Below are 20,304 nucleotides of genomic sequence, written 5' to 3' on the forward strand. Positions count from 1 at the left end.
AAAAATCAGGATTTCAGGGCTTCCCTGGTGGCGCAGTGGTTGAGAGTCCACCTGCCGATGCAGGGGACGCGGGTTCGGGCCCCAGTTCGGGAAGATCCCACATGCCGTGGAGCGGCTGGGCCCTTGAGCCATGGCCGCTGAGCCTGTGCATCCGGAGCCTGTGCTCTGCAACAGGAGAGGCCACAACAGTGAGAGGCCCACATACCGCAAAAAAAAAAAAAATCAGGATTTCCATTTTACTTGAAAAACTTAAGGCCTGCAACCCTGGGCTTTCATTTTCACAGTGCCTGTCACTTACTTCCCTACTATGCCTCATCTCTGAGGATGCGGGCTGGTCACTGACAATCATCTCATATCCACTTCACATCACTTTTTTACTTTACATGCACTGTTTGTTTATATTACCTACTTGACTCCTCTAGACACCCAAAGTTGCCACCTCCCCTCCCCATCTCTTCATCACTGCCTCTATCCACAGGATCTTTTGAGGCACTCCATTTACTTGTCTACCAAGGTCCAAAGGATTGTACCAACATTTTCAGCGTTGTTGGACTGGACATGAGGAATGACACGACAAAGATGTGGCTTTGGTTTACATTCGAAACAGCTAAAACATCTCTTGGCTTATGGTCATCTGGACACAATTCCAGATTCCAGGGATATATACCCACTCCTAACCTTTCATCCCATTAAAGAAAAAAGATAACATGGTAAATGGCGGTTGGGTCTACAGTAACTTTATTGTAACAGAGAGACCAGGCTGCAATAAGTCTACATGATTAGAGCAAATGGTGGTTATCCTTCCAAAGGGTGAAGTCTGAGCCCAGCTGGCAGCACACAAAAGTTAAAATCAAAGCCCAGAACATCCTCTTTCCCGATTCTACCCTGCATTGCCTGACTCATGATATGAAATGAGTGACTGCACAACCATACTGAACAAAGCTACGAGGTCCAACTGGGCAGAGGCAACATCCCTACAGGAGATAACAGTCATTGAAGGGGATGCTGAAATAAAGTGCAGTTACCTACTCTTCGCTATTCTTTGCCAAGAAAAGCGAGGGTATGGGATGAGCAGTAAATAATGTTCTTCATTCTTCAAATAAGTAAATCCTATGGGATGGGACTGATGGTCAATCAAGGAGTAGAACAGGATGAAAATCTAGGCTAGTTATAGATCTTTGTGCCTAAGGAAAAGAACAGCAGTGAGTAAGGAGAAGAGGAACATTAAAATGCCTGCAAGTACTAAAAAGGAGAGCCTTCTTTCTTTTTTTCTTAAATAAGACGGGAAATTGCATCTTATCTTTGCTGCAGCAGTAGCAGACTCGCTGTAAAATATGATTTCTGTCATACGGTTTGTTGATAAGTTTGCTCAATCATGGGAGGACAAACATGAGGCCGACTGTTAATGTTAGAACTAGGTCTTTTCACAAAGCCTCTAATAGGTGCTATTTTCACGGTGGTTTTACAGAGGAACCCGCAACACCAAAAGGTGCTTCTGTTAAAGCTTCTGAAATATTGCAATGGTGTGACTGACAGGTATTTTTTGGGCTTATATCTTTCTTGTACATGTAAACTCTGTTGGAAAAACTGGAGATAAAAGGATGAGTGAGAGTTTGGTTTACAGCCACAAAGTTCCCAACACCAGCCACAGGTGCCTCCGCCCTATTTCACTGCACATTCTTTTCTGAGAAACACATTCAATCGCTGAGTTTTAAAGTACTGTGGTTGAAAAAAGTGATCCGCTCACCACCATCCACTCTCCCTCTTCCTCCATGTGAATCTCACAATAGCAGAGGCTGAAGACAGGAAGGTTGTCTCTGTTTCCTCTGACCAGGGGAATTACTTGGTGACCTGGTGAATGGCATGAGCAAGGTAGCCCACGTTGCCCGAGGTGACCCCTGCCACAGAGATACGGCCATCCTTTGTCATGTAGATGGAGAACTCCTTGGTCAGCCGCTCCACCTGCAGAGAGAAGAGTGTGTGGGCACTTCCTGGTCAGGGGGGTCTCCCCAGCCCTGGCATGGCACAATTAGCCAACAGTTAGGACAGGAAAATAACAGAAGGTCTGTTTTCTCACTTAAACCCTATTCCCAGAATTTGGTATGCTAGCTTAGAATGAAAGAAGAATAAAAAGCTATTTCAAAGTAGGATGTTGAATTCTGAAGTGTGACCAGGTGAAAAAAATCTTATATATATATATATATTCAGCCTTTGTAGAAAAATTGATCCAGAATCCAGCTATGGAACAGCTACTCTTCCTATCAATATTCAGGCTCCTGCTTGTTCTGGAATCTTTCTGAGAAGCAGCAGTGTTTATAAAAATGATCAAAACAAGCTCTGTTTTTTAGAAGTTTGCAACCTCATAGAGGATACAGACAGGTAAACGACCAACAAAGAATAAAACGAAATGAAAGCTTCATATTTCTTTTACCTATGAATGAAGCTTCAAAATGACTGTTTTTAGAGTAATCCTAAATGGGTAGGTGACCTGAGGAATTTTGGTTTGCAAGGACTGACCAACTGGTCTGCTGCGGAGAAATCGGAGTCCACTCACCTGTTCAGGCTTTAGGCCTGTGAAACAAAACATGCCAATCTGGTCAACGATGTGCTGCCAGTTGTGGGAGGAGCCCTCCTTCTTGAGGTTGGAGACCAGCTGAGTCCGCATGCTAATGATGCGGTCGGCCATGCCCTTTACTTCTTGTAACCTGGAAAAAAACCCCAAGATGGAGCTCAATTCTGGCCAAGCGCTAACAGATAAGCCAGTTCCCGGCGTTTTTACCTCCCTTGAGTACTGCTCTAGCGTGCCTCAATTCTCTGTTTTTGACCGAGTCCTGTGCCGTCACTGGTCTCGGAAGAAAGCTATTTTACAGCATCCTGCTTTCTATCAGAACACCATTTTGATCAGGCAACTAAAATAGCTGACGTAATTGAGTTATTAAGAAAAATGAATGCGGAGTGCCTTTCTATTTACTAGATGGATACTGCCCAATTCATGAATTATTTAATAAAGCCAATTAGATGTTCAATTTAAAAAAAAAGAAGAATGAATGACTAAATCACTCTAAAACATAGGAGGACTAAGGCTCTCCATCCCTTACTCAAGGGGCAAAAGCTGCAAATTAAACAGTAAAATATAACCTTATTCTTTAACATGGATGGAAGAAACATTGCTGCCTTCACAATTAAAGACAGTGTGCTGTGAACCTACCATGTGCCCAGCCATGTGCTAGGTGCTGAGGAGAAAGGGAGGACTGAGACCCGGCCCCTCCCTTTAAAAGCTTACCATTGTGGCTGGGAGCAAACCTGCAAACAACTGACTATGGAACAAGGTGGGATGAGAATAGACAGAACTGTGCTGTGTTAAGAGAGGCCCTGAGAAGAGAGGGTGAATTCTATCTGGGGGAGCACAGAAGGCAGTCCTCTGACTGTGCATGCTCGCTGGATTCAGGACACAGTCTTCCCCTTCCTCAGAATCTACCCTTTCATTCATTCTGTTCCTATGGAGCTATGGGAAATTCTTGTTGGCTCTCACTAACTAGATGACTGTAAATAATTTATCTCATTGTTCTTACGTGTTCACTTTTCAAACCATTTCTCCACCATGATGTCATGCAGAGGTAGAACAGAGGTTACATACTGCCAACGAAAGGCCAAATAAGAGTCTTCATCATGTCTTATTTGACCCAGTTAAACATTCTTAGATTTGGTACATGCACATAAAGACGTGGATTTGTAGCCTCTCTTGAAAAACAAGAAGCTGGCAACACTGCACCAGCCTTGTGATTACCGGCTGGAGCCCCCAGCCCCACTAAGGATGGCATATGATTTTAAATTTCCTGTAGTCCTATCCATCCAGCTTCATTCACTTTGAGGCCTGGGCCCTAAAGGCACTGAGTACATGACCATGGCTAGATCCAGGGCCACCTTAGCAACCACTGCCCCCACCCCACGCCCCCTCCTGCCCCCATGCTCCTTTTTGTCCACAGAATGAAGTTCTGACTTCTCACAATATCAAGGTGCTACACGACCTGCTCCCACCTTCCCAGCTTTGCTGCCTTCTCCACCCTCCTTACACTCAGTGTTTCTGCTACAAAACCCACTTGGTTTGAAGCACACCCTGCACGATGCACATCACGTGCCTGTGCTGATCCTCACGCACATCTTTCCCCTTCCTTCCTTTCCTTTCCTTTCCTCTGCCTTCTCTCTTCAAGGCAGAGCTCAAATGCTGCTGTCTGATCACTTCCTCCCGCATTCCCCACTAATCAATAGTTCTTCCTTTACTCAGCATTTATTCCATCTGTCTTGTAGCAATGCTATACGTGTATCTCTCTCACTAGATTATAAACTCCCCAAGGGAAGAGATATCTTAGTCACCTAGCACAGTATCTCTGTCATCTCTGTACACTACAGACTTCAAATAAGTATTGAAATGAACACATTAAAAAAATAAACATCTTGATAACCATTAAGGACCATGGAAATATTTTTAAAAACCACTTAAAAATATTAAGAAAAAAAGCTTAGAATAATTCTTAGTGACAACAACAAAACCAACCCTACACACACATATATAACATATTTACACATACATATGATACATGGACATACTATTCATGTTACAACTATGAATAATAACAGGCAAAGAAAAAAAATCTGGCTTATAGTGACTTGCCCAAACTTTCTGAAATGTACTCACACATTAATTTTATAACAGATCTAATTTAAAAAGTAGTTGATTTTTTGGTAAGCCTTGCATAGATCTGTTGTACTGAAAAGAAATATCCTGAACCAGACTCTATTTACTTCAATGTTCAGAGGATTAATCTAAGGTAGAAAAAACAGTTGTTCCATGATGACCAGGTGAGCTGTGGAAGAAGTTTCTCACAGACTTAGCTTTTCTATCCAATTAGCTGCTTAGGGATCTACACCCTCGGTTAATCAGCTACACAGGATAAACTCTTATGTAACAAATCACACCTTCCATGACTCCGAATTATATATAGCAGGGGTTGGCAAGCTTTCTCTACAGGGCTAAATCGTACATATGTTAGGTTTTGTGAGCTGCAGACTCTGTCACAACTGCTGAACTCTGCTGTTGTGACATGAAAGCATCCATACACAATTCATCAAGAAATGGGGGCAGCCTAGATTTGACCTGCAGAACATAGTGTGCCAACCCCTAATCTAGACCAATGTTTTCTCTTACAGGGAACAACCAACTTATTTGTTCGAAAGTGCTGACAAAATGTACACTCCTCTCTCCTTCCTCCCCTTCCACATATGGAAGCTGAGTGACACTGCATGTCCCTATAAGCCAAATATAAAGGAGCTCTGAAGGATCAGTGGTGGGAAGGGAGACGGCTGGGGAATGGCAAAGCGCCTTTACCATTGTTTCCGCAAATCCGGGCTGGTCAGAATGGTGGAGGCAATCCGGGCACCATTGAGAGGAGGGTTGGAATACATGGGACGGATCAGGATCTTCAACTGTGATTCTACCCTCCTGGCTTCATCAGCATCTTTGCAGACCACAGTGAAGGCTCCAACACGCTCACCTGAAAAGAAAAAATGGATCTTGTCTTCTGGTTCTCCTATCTAAAATACTAAAGGCAGTCATGATTCCATTCGCTATGTGTTATGTTTCCATGAGAAGCACAAAATAACGCTTTGTTATAAATAAGAAGTTTTCAACAACCAGCATGGTGAATCTACAACAGAAAGTTGGAGTACTACAGAGTGGTCACAGGTCTCTCTTCATTGTATCTATCTTCCTGGCTCACAGAGCAGTCGCTTTTTGTTTAGAGAAGCCGTGATAGGTTTCTTTGCTGGAGGAATTCAGGGACACTGAATAAGATATGGCTTAGAGCAGTAAAATCCACTTTACCCGTCTTTCCTCTTTGGGTAAGAGGGACACGGACAACACACGCACACGCACAACCCACCCCTTCCAAGACTCTACACCTTTGTGGCACCCTCTCCCACCACTTCTTCAGTCTCAACAGAACACATATCACCCTAGGTCCTTTAGCTTACCGTATAAGCCCATGTTCTTGGCATAGGACTGGCAGAGACAGACATTAATGCCCTGTTCGATGAAATGGCGCACAGCCCAAGCATCCTTGTTACCATCGCCACTGGCAAACCCTTGGTAGGCCATGTCAAAGAATGCAAAAAGGTTGTTTTTCTGGAAAGGAAAGAAAAGATGACCAAAGCTTTAGGCAGTTCTTCTCAAGATGCCCCAGATGGTTACCTGTGCTTATTGGGACCATGCCTGCTTCACTCAGACAAAGTCAACAATTTTCTCCCCAGGTGGCAGTTTGGAGATGTTTAATTTTCCTGGAGTTAATATATCAACATATATAGTTTTTTGTTCAATACTTTGGTGGATATGGGCCTTCAAGAAGACATTAAGAAAAGATAATCCAACCTGGACAGAATGCTGTCTGGTCAAACAGGAAGCATGGCGTGTGTGATCTTAGTTCCTTGACACAGGGATCGAACCCACGCCCCCTGTATTGGAAGCATGGAGTCTTAACCAGTGCACCACCGGGGAAGTCCAAACAGGAAGCTCTTCTAAGGCCCACAGTGGTCTGGGTAGTTATTTTGGTCCAGCCAACACAGGATGAGCCTCAGCCTTTCCTGGGGCTAATGAGACTCTGGCAGGCCATCTTATTCCCAGGGTTCAGGGGACAGCCTCACTATAACCATCTCATTTTGAAAGTGCTCTCTGAATGCTGTTTCTCTGTCCCACTCTGTTCGCAGCTTAGGTTTGACAGAACATAAAGAAAGGGAAACCGAAAGGAATGAGAATGGGGACACGAGCCAACAGGAATATCTTCCTCCTTGGGAATTTTGACTAGTGCCTTCTCTCACAGAAGAATAAGAATCACTGTGAATAATTAACGGCAATGCCAAGGAGAGTGGAAAAGACAGGAGGGGATGTGAAAAAGAGGATAAAAGGATGAACAAGGAGCCACTGACCAGGGCAAGTGTAGGCACCAACAGCAGATATCCTGGGGCTAGGGGATACCGACTGTGCAGACTAGCCAGCGACAAGTTTTATCAGAATTCTATACATCTTGGCTGAGGAGCAAAAATTATTTTCAAACTGCTCATGTATCATCAATTACAGAACTGCTAATTATGCAAACAAGGAGTTCTTTCCTGGCAACTACACAATGCGTGGAGCCTTGAGGTTAATTCTCACTGTTAAGACTTCGCCAAGTGAAGCATCCAAGGCTAGTTACTAAACACAGAACAGTCACCGGTCAGTTCACCTGCCTCACCTTCATCACTGCAGCCATTTCCTTCCACTGTTCAGGACGAGGGTCCACTCCCGTGGGGTTGTGGGCACAGGCGTGCAGGAGAATAACACTCTGTGCTGGTATTTTCTAAAGAGAACAACAACCAAGAGATTACTTTGCAGCTTTAAAGGAGATCATTTATCTGAAATGCCATAGGGTCACCATTATTTGATAAGTAACAAAAATAACATGAGGTCTGGGAATTAGCTCATCCTGGTATTATTGGTTTTTTTTTTTTGGCCGCTCCGTGCGGCATGCAGGATCATAGTTCCCCGACCAGGGATTGAACCTGTGTCCCCTGCAGTGGAAGCATGGAGTCTTAACCACTGGACCACCACCAGGGAAGTCCCTCATCCCAGTGTTTTAAGTTGGATATTGAGACCTAAGTGGGAGACATCAAATCTCCACAGGGAGGTTTATTCCTTGTTCCTTCCCCGTCCTGCCCTAAAAGCCACACTTACTGAAATGTCCTCAATAGCGCCTGTGAAGTCAAAGCCACACGTCTTGGGGTCGTAGTATCGATAACTATGTAGCTGCATGCCAGCGTCCCTGAAGATGGGCGTATGATTTCCCCAGGATGGTTTGGGCAGAAAGACATCTCGGCTGAACTTAAAAAATCTTTGCTAAAAGATGGAATGAAAGGGAATGGAAAAATGAAGAAAGGAGAGGCAAAAACAACAACAAAAAAGTTGATATATTTAACTGAGAAGACATTTTTCTCTACTGAAAGTTGGCTTCTCTCTAAGATTGAGAGACAGTGATGACTCAGCAGCGAGACTGCCTGGGTTGGAATCAGGCTGCAACAATTACACTGGCTATGTAGCCAAGGACCTGTCTGGGCCTCACTTTCTTCCTCTGTAAAATGGCATTAACTAAATCTCCCTCAGAAAGATTAAACAAGTTAAGATATAAAAGCTCCTAGTTACAGTAGGTGCTCAATAAATTGTACTTATAATTATCTCTTCCTTATAATTTCTTCTAAGTACTTCCATTCCCCCCTCTCCTCCCAACTCCATTTATGAGAGAACCGGAAATCTTCCAGCTTTGTGGAAAGAGGAAATCTACTTCTGGGTCAGAAGTCAAACACATATGCAAAAGGGAACCCCATCATCCCCAGCTTACAGACCGTCTTACAGAAGGAGTTTCCAGACTCACCAGAAAATTGGCTCCAATCCTTAAGGCCCCGGTTCCAGAAATGGTCTGCACGGTGATATACTGAAGGAGAGACACCCCTGGTCAGTGAGGTGCAGCACTCTCTCTACGGGCCCACGACTTAACAAACCTGAGCTCAAGCCCACAGGGAGGCACCTTATGGTCAGTACCCTTCTTTCTTCAGAAGATGAAGACACCCTTCCAAATGAATATTTAGAAACAAGAGAACAGTACTACTGTTTTATTCCATTTTCTAAGAGAGAGCAACTCTCCTTACAGGTTCTCAAAAGAGTTGGCTCTTCAGTTTCTAACACCTGTGCTGATGTGGAAGCTAATTCCTTATGGCCTGCCCTGAAAGTTGTTAGTATCATACTGTGTTATATGAGAAACTTTCAGGACACAGCCCCCCACGAGATATGAAAATGAGTGATTTATACAGAGAAAAAAAGACACGATGAACAGTCACTACATTAAAATATTATTCTAGACTTGTATGAAATTGAATGACTCTCTGAACATCAAAAAGCAAGTCATCTTAAAAAGTCAACAAGTGGGCTTCCCTCATGGCGCAGTGGTTGGGAGTCTGCCTGCCGATGCAGGGGATATGGGTTTGTGCCCCAGTCCGGGAAGATCCCACATGCCGTGGAGCGGCTGGGCCCGTGAGCCATGGCCGCTGAGCCTGCGTGTCCGGAGCCTGTGCTCCGCGACGGGAGAGGCCACAACAGTGAGAGGCCCGCGTACCACAAAAAAAAAAAGTCAACAAGTATATTAGAATAACATTATTACATGAGTAATATTCTATGAGTTTTCATAATCTGAAAATACTTTTTGGGTAACAGGGAGATGGCATGAGGTAAATCTTCAAATCGGTCAACTTTAGGGGATGAGTAAGAAACTACAGTAGGGTTTTTTTGTTTTTGTTTTTGTTTTTAGGCACCATAGAAGTACAAGGCTCTACAAAACATAAATCTACTTTCTGGACTGGGAGGCAATGGATTAAATGGCGGGGGGCGAACCCTACTAACAAACTCTTTAGTAAACAAAGTTTGCCTGTGCAAGCTTTGGCATGTTAGAAATAAAAACCTAACTGTAAATCTGATAATAAGAATCAGAAAGGCATAGCAATTTATAAAAAAGAAGCTGATGTGATTTTAAGATAGGCCAGTCTTACACTTAGGTTACAATTCGCTAGATGATACACAGACTAAGCAAAAATTACAGAAAAATACAGACGTTTTAATGAGAGGTTAACAGGTGGTTGATTATATGGATAGCAATCAAACCATATTTTGTCCATGACTTAGGATCATTACTACATTACCCTGGGGTCGAGGTTTACCCAGAAAAATAAATATTTAAACACACAAATCTATTAAAAAAACACATTTGTTTCAAAAGCAAGGAAACTATAATGCACATGAGACCACATGTCAGGCTGGCTGGCTTCATCCCACCTGCATGATGTGAGTCTTCTACTACAAGTGCTGGGCCTGTGTTTACTCTGTGGGTGCATACAAGAATCTGTTTGTAAAAAGCTTATGTTCAGTGACCTTTAGGGACCTCTTTCTTCCACAGTAAGAGGGCCCCCAGGGAGCTGGAGGGAGGAGACACCTAGGAACCACTTGTGCTTCACCTCTTGGCTGCAGTGATGCTCTCTGCCCTCTGAGAGGAGGGAGACAGCACGGAGGGAGCATGGTCTGCTCTCTCAACATCCAAGCTGGCTGTGAAGGGGTGGCAGAGGACTGCCAGGCTTGTCCTGGCCCTGACAGTCACCCCGTGGCTTGTTTTCTGCCTGTTTCCTCTACCTAAGCTGGCAGCTTGGGACATGAGGGTGGGGCCTAATTATAGGCCTTAAAACTTGACATAGTTTGGCATTCCTCAAAGCCATTCAGTGTAAAATGAACATAACAGAGACTAACAGCAAAAACTGTCAAATCTTAAGTCAAATCACTACATTTTTAGGATTACTACTACATTTTTGGAATTGGTATTATATGAAATCTTTTATTGAATTAGTGGCAATTTACTACCTAAAGAAGAGATATTAGTCATCGTGTGGCTACCTCAAAACAATCATCACACACAAAGTGGTGTATCTTTTCTTATTTAAATTATTTCATATTTGTTTAAACTGCTAAATTTAAAAAGACCCGTATGATGCCAGAGTCTGTTCTCCTTACCCGGCCACTTTTCAACACTTCGTTGCTCTCACCCAGGGCTAGTTCTGCAGATGCCTTACAAAATTCAGCCAGTCCCCCAATGGGCAGGTATTCTTTGTCCAAATTTCTTGCAGCAATCTGGGCCTCTGCCTATACAAGAGAAAATGTATCCATTTAGTTTCTTCTCCTTACCCAGAATTACCATGAATAATATCTAATGTTTTATAAGTTAAATTTTGGAAGTAAAGCCTTTTAAAAAAATTTGGAGATATTGTTCAAGAAGAAGGGTAAGTAGAATATATCTTATATTACAGAACAGGAATATTAAATTTTTATCATATTTTACTTTATTTTTAGAAGTTAGGCTTTTAAAAAATTTTTATTTTTGGCTGCATTGGGTCTTCATTGCTGTGCGCGGGCTTTCTCTAGTTGCGGAGAGCAGGGAGCGCAGGCTCAGTAGTTGTGGTGCACGGGCTTAGTCGCTCTGTGGCATGTGGGATCTTCCTGGACCAGGGCTTGAACCTGTGTCCCCTGTACTGGCAGGCAGATTCTCAACCACTGCGCCACCAGGGAAGCCCATTAAGTTAGGTTTTATGTGAATGGGTAGGTATATGGTGTCTCTTGGTTTAAAAAAAATGGCATTCTTGGGATGCACAAGAACAAGGTTTAAGAGCAACACTTAAAATAGATATAAGATGATAAAACCAAAATAAATACATAAAGAAGTATTTCAAGGTATATACCAGTCTAAGAACTTCAAAAGGTTAATAGTAATAGTCACATATCTTCATGCTTTGGAGTCAGAGGCCTGGCTGTCCCTTACTAGCTGTGTGACCCTGGGTGATTTATTAACCTCCCTGAACCTCAGTTTGCTCACCTGTTGAATGGGGGAACAGCTGTTTCTACACCTTATACGACTGAGGTGAAGAGTTAAGAGGTAATGTACATAAGTGTGTGGTGGTGTTTCAGCATGTATCAATAGCTAACACATGCTGAATACTTTAAACTGATTTACTGAGAACAAAAGCAATCCCTGCATGACCTGAGACCCAGTAGCCAGCAGTTTTTTGTGAGTCTTCTCATCACAACCATTTCTTGAGTCCTTTTTTCTACTCAGAGAATTAGAGAGAGGACACCTAATCCACACTCCCATACACTCAGAAATTTCTTCTTTCAGTGGTTCATTCAGCCCATGCTCTGTTACTACAGTGGCTCAAGAGGGCCTGAGCCAGCCTACTGCAGCTGAGATGATCACAGGGTTCTTTATTCCCACTCCAAAGTATGCTTCTGTAACTTCCATTCAGGATGCCTAGTTCTGCTATATGTAGGAACAACACGTCACTACCCCATGTTTGGAAGTGACAAAGCAGCACATATTTCATCAGAGGAGGTGCAGATGGAAAGGAAACACATACTTTCTTTTAAAAAATTGTTCTGGGACTTCCCTGGTGGCGCAGTGGTTAAGAGTCTGCCTGCCAGTGCAGGAGACACAGAGTCGAGCCCTGGTCCTGGAAGATCCCACATGCTGCGGGATGTGCAACTAAGCCCGTGCGCCACAACTACTGAGCCTGTGCTCTAGAGCCCGCGAGCCACAGCTGCTGAGCCCATGCACCCTAGAGCCTGAGCTCCGCAACAAGAGAAGCCACTGCAATGAGAAGCTCATGCACTGCAACAAAGAGTAGCCCCCGCTTGCTGCAACTAAAGAAAAGCCCACACGCAAAGAAATTAAGACCCAACGCAGCCAAAACAAAACAAAACAAAACAAAACAAAACAAAACAAAAAACTGTTCTAAAGAAATTAGTTACGTTATTTAGAGTTGTGATAACCAATAGAAAGACTACTAATAAAAATACGACAAAATAAAGAAAATTATTCTATAGTTCAATAGGAAGAAAGGACAGAACACGCCTGGGTAGGAGGGTTTTATTAAGGCAATCAGAATGAGAGAAATGGAAAATAACAATGGTAACCCTCATCCACAAAGGGCTATTCCTATCACCAAGAGACAATGTTTAGATGCTTGGTCCTTTTGTGCATCCTCAGAATAAAACATGACACTCTGCCTGTTTTACAGATAATCATAGAAGTTCAATCTTGGAAAAGACCATATAGTTCCAACCTCTCACTTTTATAGCCAAGGAGACTACAGCCCAGACAACCTATGTGATTCAAGCAGTATCAGAACTAGAACCCAGGTCTCCTGACTCCCAGTCCAGGAGTCTTTCTGTCTCTCTTCAGGAGTGCCCTTCAGTTATTCATCCCCATCAAACAGATGTCTGGCAAGCTTACCTTCCGGACACTGGGGAGCACGTAAGGCTTTCCGTTATCATCCCGGTAGGCACCAACTCCCAGATTCATTTTTTTGCTGTTGGTGTCTCTCTTAAAGGCTTCTGTGACTCCCAGGATGGGATCTGGGGGCCCCATCTCCACATGAGCCCACCAGGAGCTGAAATGGGAAATATAAGGCATCAGTCACAGCAACTAGATTTCCATGGCCAAAGACGTCTTGGATCTGCCAAAAATCCATTTCAACAAATGTTTGCCTGTCTACCATGCACATGATATAGCAATAGACACCAATAATCCAACAATGCATAAGACTTCAAAGCACCTTGCAGAAGAGTGGAGGCCAATAATATTAATACAAATGCTGTGAGAAGCAAAAGGTAGGGGCACCTGAATCACCCTGGGGAGGACAGGGTGCATGTGTACACTTTCAAAGCAGTCCAAACCTGACCTGGATTCCCAGGCAAAGGATATTTCAAGTCATTTGGCAGTGAGAAGCTGTGAGTGGTAAAAGATGAGACTAGAGAAGTAAGCAAGGACCGATGTAAGGGTGTTCTGTGACATCCAACCAAAGGGATTGCGTTTTATCCTGTTCCCAAACTTGTTAAGGGCATCATTTGGAAAGCTTATTAAAATACAGGTTCCTGGGCTCTACTTTGGTAGTGAAAATAAACAGAATCATTTAAGGTTTTTTTTGGAGGGGGGATGGTGATCAGGTAAGAACAGTGACACGAGGAGACTTGCATTTTTAGAGCTCATCTGGTCACAAAGTGGGGTACTGAATGCAGAGAAGGAGGGGAAACGCAGAAGGATCACTGAAAAATCTGGTTCAGCACCCAGCGAGAGAGAGAAAGATGAGGGCTTGAACCAGGATGGGGGGAGTAGAGGTGGAGAGGATGACAGAGAATTGCCAGGTATTTAGAACTGGTTGTAACATCTTACTGATTTCCTCATTACTTATTGAGTTAAAATGCTTAACAATATTCATTACTTTATATTTGTATGCGTCATGATTTTACATTAAAAAAAAATCCTTTAAACGAAATCTTGCCATTTGCAGCAATACGGATAGACTTGGAGGGCATTATGCTAAGTGAAATTAAGTCAGAGAGAAAGACAAATATTGTATGATATTACTTATATGTGGAATCTAAAATATAAAACAAGTTAATGAATAAAGAAGCAGACCCACAGATACTGGGAACAAACCAGTGGTTACCAGTGGGGATTAGGGAGGGGTGATATAGGGGTGGGGAGTGGCGGGTATAAACTATTGGGTGTGAGATAGGCTCAAGCATGTATCGAACAACACAGGGAATACAGCTAATATTTTGTAATAACTGTAAATGGAAAGTAACCTTTAAAAAATGTATAAAAAATAGGGACTTCCCTGGTGGTCCAGTGGCTACGACTCCATACCCGCAACGCAGGGGGCCCGGGTCTGATCCCTGGTCAGGGAACTAGATCCCACATACTGCAACTAAGAGTTCGCATGCCACCGCTAAAGATCCCGCGCGCAGCAATGAGCATGCAGCAACGAAGATCCCGTGTGCCGCAACTAAGACCCGGCACAGCCAAATTAAATAAATAAATAAATATTTAAAAAATGTATAAAAAATGAGAATTAAAAAATAACTTTAAGCTCTCCTGACAAGTTGAAAACTGTCTCAGTCTCAGTAGCTGTAATTGGTATGTACAGCTAATTCTCTCTTAACAAAGGGTGGATTATTCCATTTTCAGATGTCCCAGGCTTTTACTTCTTTTAATAGCTTGCCCTGTGCAATGTCAGTAGGGCAAACTGCATGGATTCAAATGCTCAGCCACCTACCAGCTGTGTGAGCACAGGCGAATCAATTAACTTCTCTAAGTCTCAATTTTTCTTACCTGTAAAATGGGGGCACAACAGTACCTATCTCTCAGGGTTGTTACAAGGATGAAAGGAGCTATTAAATATAAAACAGTCAAAAACAGAGCCTGATACACAGTGCTTGATGTTAGCTGGTATCACTGTTACTAAATTATTACTACTACACTTTTATTTATAACCACCTTGCCCCTAGTATGAAGACTGGTGAGGCCAAGTATGTAAAAAATTCAAGGAGCATAAGTCATAACTTTATGACCAAATACAGGTCTTTCCTGCTTTTCAATTGTTACTATTTAGTTTTCTCTGGAGTCTCGGAGATGTTATCATTCTTCCTCTTCACTAGCACTACTGCCAGGACTCAAAATCCTTCTCATTCTTTTTTCAGTGTTCTAGGCTGCTTGGTTGTCCCAGTATCTAAGCAATAGTAAGAAACAGATATTACCTCGAAGCAACTTCTGAACTGGGCCTGACAAAAGCTTTCATTATGTCCTACCCATGATTCAGACCCTGAAAACATGTAGCCACCTGCCCACCTATATCACTGTCATTAACTGATGAGTGCAAGGAACACCTTGAATGCCCAATGACATATAGAGAACTTTTAATAAACAATTTTCAATTTTAAAAATATGGTTGTTTCCAGGGCCTTCCATCAACAATGACAGAGCCGCTGCTCCTAAACCACAAGGAGAAGGCACCATTCTTATTAAAGGGTGTGAAAAGCATTTATTTGTCAAGTTCTTTAAAAAGTTTATCTAGTAGAGAAATTCTCTCAGAAATCATAGCCTTAAGTCTTCTAGCAGAGAACTGATTGAGAGTGGTATCTTTTAAGAAGGATTCTAAAAAAATTTCAAAACATTAAATCTGAAACAATCTAAATAAAGGAGCAGGAATACTTAATTTGATTAGTCAGTCCTGTATCAGTAATGATGTTCCAGTCCTCTATGCCCTTTATTATTCCATTCCTTCTAAGGGTAAAGATCACGCCCACATTGTAAGAACTCTAATGATTTTAAGGGATAGTACTAGAGGAAGCCAAGAGTGTTCCAGGGACAAAATTGATACTGATAACTTGCGGCCTACAAAGCATTCCTATCTATGTACTTTGGACAAAAGCGCAAAGCTTCAGCCATTGAGCAATATTGACCAGCCAACCAAAAGATGTTAGGTACAAAGTATTCAGATAAGCATTTCCAACTCAAATACCTTGCAATTTTTCTGGGAGTCTACCTAGTGCTTTATAGTTTTTAGAATGTTTTCCCTCACATTCTTATTTTAAAATAAGAAGAGAAGTTAATTAACTTGCTCATGATCATAGAGCTAAAAAACGGCAAAGAAAATACTACAATACAATTACGATCTTCTTACTGGTTATTGTACCACTACTGAGCATTGCCTTTCTAAAGGGTCTCATGATACTCCTTCAGTTATCTAACTACAAATTAAATAATGAGAATTAAATAATTAAGAATAGGTATTTATAATAAAAATACATTAGCATATTTTCCTTTCTTCACTGACCTGTGACTATGTCTGACTTCATGTTACTATGCTTTTACAGAACAGGTCAGGAAGAAAAGGTTAAAGGTTAGTTCCTTCTGTATAAAAAATGCAGCTATAGGAACACTTGAACTTAGAGAGTTCCACTTAAATGACCCAAGTATGAAAATTAAGTATGTCATAGGATAAATCCTCAGTCCTTCAGAATACCAACTGCCAAGGTTTCATTGTATTAGATGAGCTGGTTTTTTTAAAAAAATAAAAACAAAAAAAACTTCAATTAGTTGTTTAAATGTTTTCCAATTTTACCATTTGGCTTTAGGTAAAGATCATATCCACCGTGGCAGGAGTGGAGATTCTTAACTTCCTTGTTGTCTGAACAGTTAACAGTCATAGTCAGATATGGCATCTGGTTCTATCACTGAATCATGCATCATTGTTAAACCTGAACAGCACCTCCTCAACTGCAGGGGCTCAAATATTTTAAGACTTTTTTGGTACACATTTTGAACCACTCTGGTTCCCCTACGTTTAGACTTTGAACTAAGGTACAATGCTAAAATGTTATATGTTTCCATTGCATTAATTTAAAAATCAAGGTTTAAAATTAAAATACTCAATTTGTTCTACGTCCTGAAATACTATAACAGTGAACAAAGTAGATACAGTCTCTGCTCTCATGGAATTCACAATCTAATGTGGAAAAGACACAAAAGAAAAACAAGTTAGGCTGTCAAAGTGAAAGAGAGACTAAAAGGTAACACCCATAGGGATTTCACCAAGCACTTTGTAAGCAGAGCTGTAGGCCACTCAACCAAATCCATAAAATAAGAGATTATTTTAAGATTACTATTTAAGATTTTAAGATTACTACAATGGTGAAACAGACTTTCACTTGCCCATAATTTTAGGCACTATTTTCTGTTCTCCAAATCTGCTGCATAAACGATAACCCCTCCCTAATTCTAGTCCAGGTAGGCTGCCTTAAAGAGCACACCTTGGGGCTTCCCTGGTGGCGCAGTGGTTGAGAGTCCGCCTGCCGATGCAGGGGACACGGGTTCGTGCCCCGGTCCGGGAGGATCCCACATGCCGCGGAGCGGCTGGGCCCGTGAGCCATGGCCGCTGAGCCTGCGTGTCCAAAGCCTGTGCTCCACAACGGGAGAGGCCACAACAGTGAGAGGACCGTGTACGGAAAAAAAAAAAAAAAAAAAAATAGCACACCTTGACAGTGGGCCAAGAAGGAACTAAATTAGGTAAAGAAGAAAGTGTGAAAGCCTGGGCAAAACTGTACTGCCAAGAGTGTGGGGCTGGTAAGGACAAACTGTTCTGCCGCCTTAAAGACACCGTGCATACATTCAAACGAAAGGCCAAGGCAGGTATGAGAGGTCAAGGCTTTGCTCTTTGGAGTTAAGGTCTGATTGGGGTGGTTTGGAGACTCGGTTCCTGATTAGGTAGTCATTAAGGGCACTCTCCCAAATCGGCTTCTTGTGTGAATTATATAGCCTGGCTTGGCTCTCTCCACTAGGAAGGGATTATTAATAACTCGTTTAATGCTCTGTAACCTTTTCTCTGCAACACATCACACAGTTTGAAATTACATATTTGGAATTTTTTGAGTGACACCGGTCCCTCCGTCAGGCTTGTTCACCGCTGCATCTAGCACAGAGCATCTGGTCCAGTGCCTGGCTGCGATTAGGAAATACTAAACGAAGAGCAGAGCAAGAGGGAGGGGAAGAAAGGCAACTTCCCTACAGCCAGACCTCCTAAGGGATAAAACGGGGGGAAAAGTCACTACACCCCGACTCTTACATCCAAGGGCCAAAGGGCCAGGAGAAGGGGATCACCGGTGACTCAGGAGGCGACACAGGCGGGAGAATGCCGCGCGCCAAGGTCACAGGATGCAGGGAGGAACGCCAAGCCCGAAAGCCAGGGCCCTGAGAACCTTCCTCCCTTGAGCTTTCTTCCCCCGGCACACAAACTGGAGCCAGCCGCCGCCCCTCCAGCCCTGCCATGGCCCAGGGAGACCCCAACAGGTGAGCCCCGCCACCCCCCAGAGCAGCGGGTCAAGGGCTCACGCCCCCCATCCCCCATCCCCGCCCGGCGCCGCAGCCAACTAGCGCGAGGTATTCCCGGCGCCGCAGCCAATCCGCGCGAGGCCGGCTCGGCGCCACAGCCCGGGGGCTCTCCCCTTGCCCCCACCCGCACTGCGCCGAATCTGCGTGTCGTGACCTCTCCACCTTGAATGGGAGTCCGGGTGCCGTAGAGGGCCACACTTCCTAAGCCAGGGGAACGCCGTTGGCAGGCTCTCCGACAGTCCTAGGGGCATGGCAGTGGTGGGAGGTAGGACCCGAAGGGTCATTGTGAGGCGCGGACGCTGAATCCTCAGCCCCCTGTGAAGCCGAGGGAGTAGCAGAGAAAGTTGGTGTGTGAGGGTGCACGCGTGTGCTTTGAAGGCGGGTTAGATGTTCTGAGGCGTCGGCAGCTCGCAGGCCCGTCGCCCTGGCTCCTTTTTCCCCCGCTTACCTGGCTCTGGCAGAAGCCGCGGCAGCGACGCCTGGGTGGAAGGCGGCGGCGATTCCGGACAGGACGCGGCCGGAGTGCAGCAGGGCCATGGTGGGCGGCGACAGGGCAGTGGGTAGGTGGAGGACGGAGCGGAGATGCCAGCGGGCACGGACACGGAGGCGCAGGGTCTTGCTGAAGGTAAGGACAGCGACTTCCCCGGGCGAGGCTAGAGCGGCCTCCCGCCAGGCCCCGAGCCGCGTCACAGCGCACTCTGGCGGCCGGAGCGGAGCGGCTTGGCTTCCGTGAGGCCTTGGGTCCCGCTGCAGGGGTGTCTGCACCGCCGGCGCCACGTGGTCCCGGAAAACAGTGACAACACAGTTTATTGCCGTTCACAGCGCTCGACACGCTTCCTTCATTTAATGACGACGGACCTGACCGAAGAGGTAGCTGTTACTACTGATATGAATGAGCTCAGTTTATAGGTATCAACACGTATAGACCTCAAAAACGTAAAAAAGCAAGTCGCAGAACTATAGGTATAATATGGCGCCGTTTAGGTAAAATTTTAAAATACACAAAAGCATACGATACATTCATTCACAAATGTATGTAAAAGTTTGAAAGAATACACCAAGGAGACTTCAATTCAGGATCAGGAGGGCACAAGAAGATATTTGCCCTTATGGAGGGAGTAAGACAACTTCGTCATATTTGCTTCATAAAAAATTACAGATAATATTAACGATTATCACCATTCTGGGTGTGGGTCTCTGTAACATATACATTTAACTTTCTCATTAGAAAGCTAATTTGAGTCGCTGGTATGAAAGGTGGATTGGAAAGGACACGCCTAAGAGGTAGGGAGACAAGGTCAAAAGAAGGCTGACACAATAATCCAGGCAAGAAATTCTTGGTTGTCTGAATTCAGGTAGAAGTAGCAATGATGGAGAAAAGGTTACAGATCTGGGACATATCATGGAGTAAGAATCAAAAGTGTTTGGTGATTAAATGCAGGGAGAAGTAGAAAAGGAGTCTGAGATAATTCCCAGTGTATCAGTTAAAATTGGGGTTGTCTGCAGATAACAGAGACCCAAAATAATCGGCTTAATCAAGATAAAATGTATTTCTCTAGCATAAAAATATGGAGATGGGTAGTCAAGGGCTGGCGTGGCATTTCTGCCCCACAAAGTCCATTTCCTGGTCACCCTCAGTCAGACCCAGAGGAAGTGTTTCCGGGATGAGCTCAGAAAAGTCAGCCCCCAGGGCTCCGGGTAGATCCAGATGTTCATTGGATTCTCCTGGGTGAAAGGGGGCAGGAATGTCTAATAGTGAGGAGGTCCTGAGTCACAGAGAAGTCCGTTCTTCACCGTCCTCAACCCTCATCATCATTTGTATTATTATTTTTAAAATTACTCTTACCACAGCTGGGAATTCTGCTGGAGTCATGAAAGCTGACTGGAATTGAGCTGTCTGGTCACCAGGGAACAATAAAGACAAAACTTCGCTGGCAAATCAGTAACCCCTCTCAACCCAAAG

General features: G+C 43.8%; 1 protein-coding gene across 1 annotated transcript; it reads right to left on the reverse strand.

The window, feature by feature from the left end:
• Positions 1-715: 715 nt before the first annotated feature.
• On the reverse strand, positions 716-19,003 carry GOT2 (glutamic-oxaloacetic transaminase 2). The gene is made up of 10 exons (XM_032614249.1): positions 18,790-19,003; positions 12,903-13,059; positions 10,634-10,762; positions 8,457-8,516; positions 7,763-7,924; positions 7,284-7,388; positions 6,031-6,181; positions 5,387-5,552; positions 2,555-2,705; positions 716-1,962 (listed from the first exon to the last, which is right to left on the reverse strand). Exons 1-10 carry the CDS (start codon positions 18,876-18,878, stop codon positions 1,840-1,842), a joined length of 1,293 nt encoding a protein of 430 aa, XP_032470140.1. The 5' UTR covers positions 18,879-19,003; the 3' UTR covers positions 716-1,839.
• Positions 19,004-20,304: the final 1,301 nt, after the last annotated feature.

This window comes from Phocoena sinus, chromosome 19 (genome assembly GCF_008692025.1).
Source record: "Phocoena sinus isolate mPhoSin1 chromosome 19, mPhoSin1.pri, whole genome shotgun sequence".
NCBI classification, from domain to species: Eukaryota; Metazoa; Chordata; class Mammalia; order Artiodactyla; family Phocoenidae; genus Phocoena; species Phocoena sinus.

What these genes read in the sequence shown, in the direction of transcription:
- GOT2 (XM_032614249.1), bottom strand. Translation starts at nt 18,878, where the DNA reads ATGGCCCTGCTGCACTCCGGCCGCGTCCTGTCCGGAATCGCCGCCGCC. An exon ending in GCGCTATTGAGGACATTTCA is followed by an intron (nt 7,389 to 7,762) that starts GTAAGTGTGGCT and finishes TGTTCTCTTTAG; the next exon opens with AAAATACCAGCACAGAGTGT. An exon ending in CAGGCCTAAAGCCTGAACAG is followed by an intron (nt 1,963 to 2,554) that starts GTGAGTGGACTC and finishes TTCTCTCTGCAG; the next exon opens with GTGGAGCGGCTGACCAAGGA.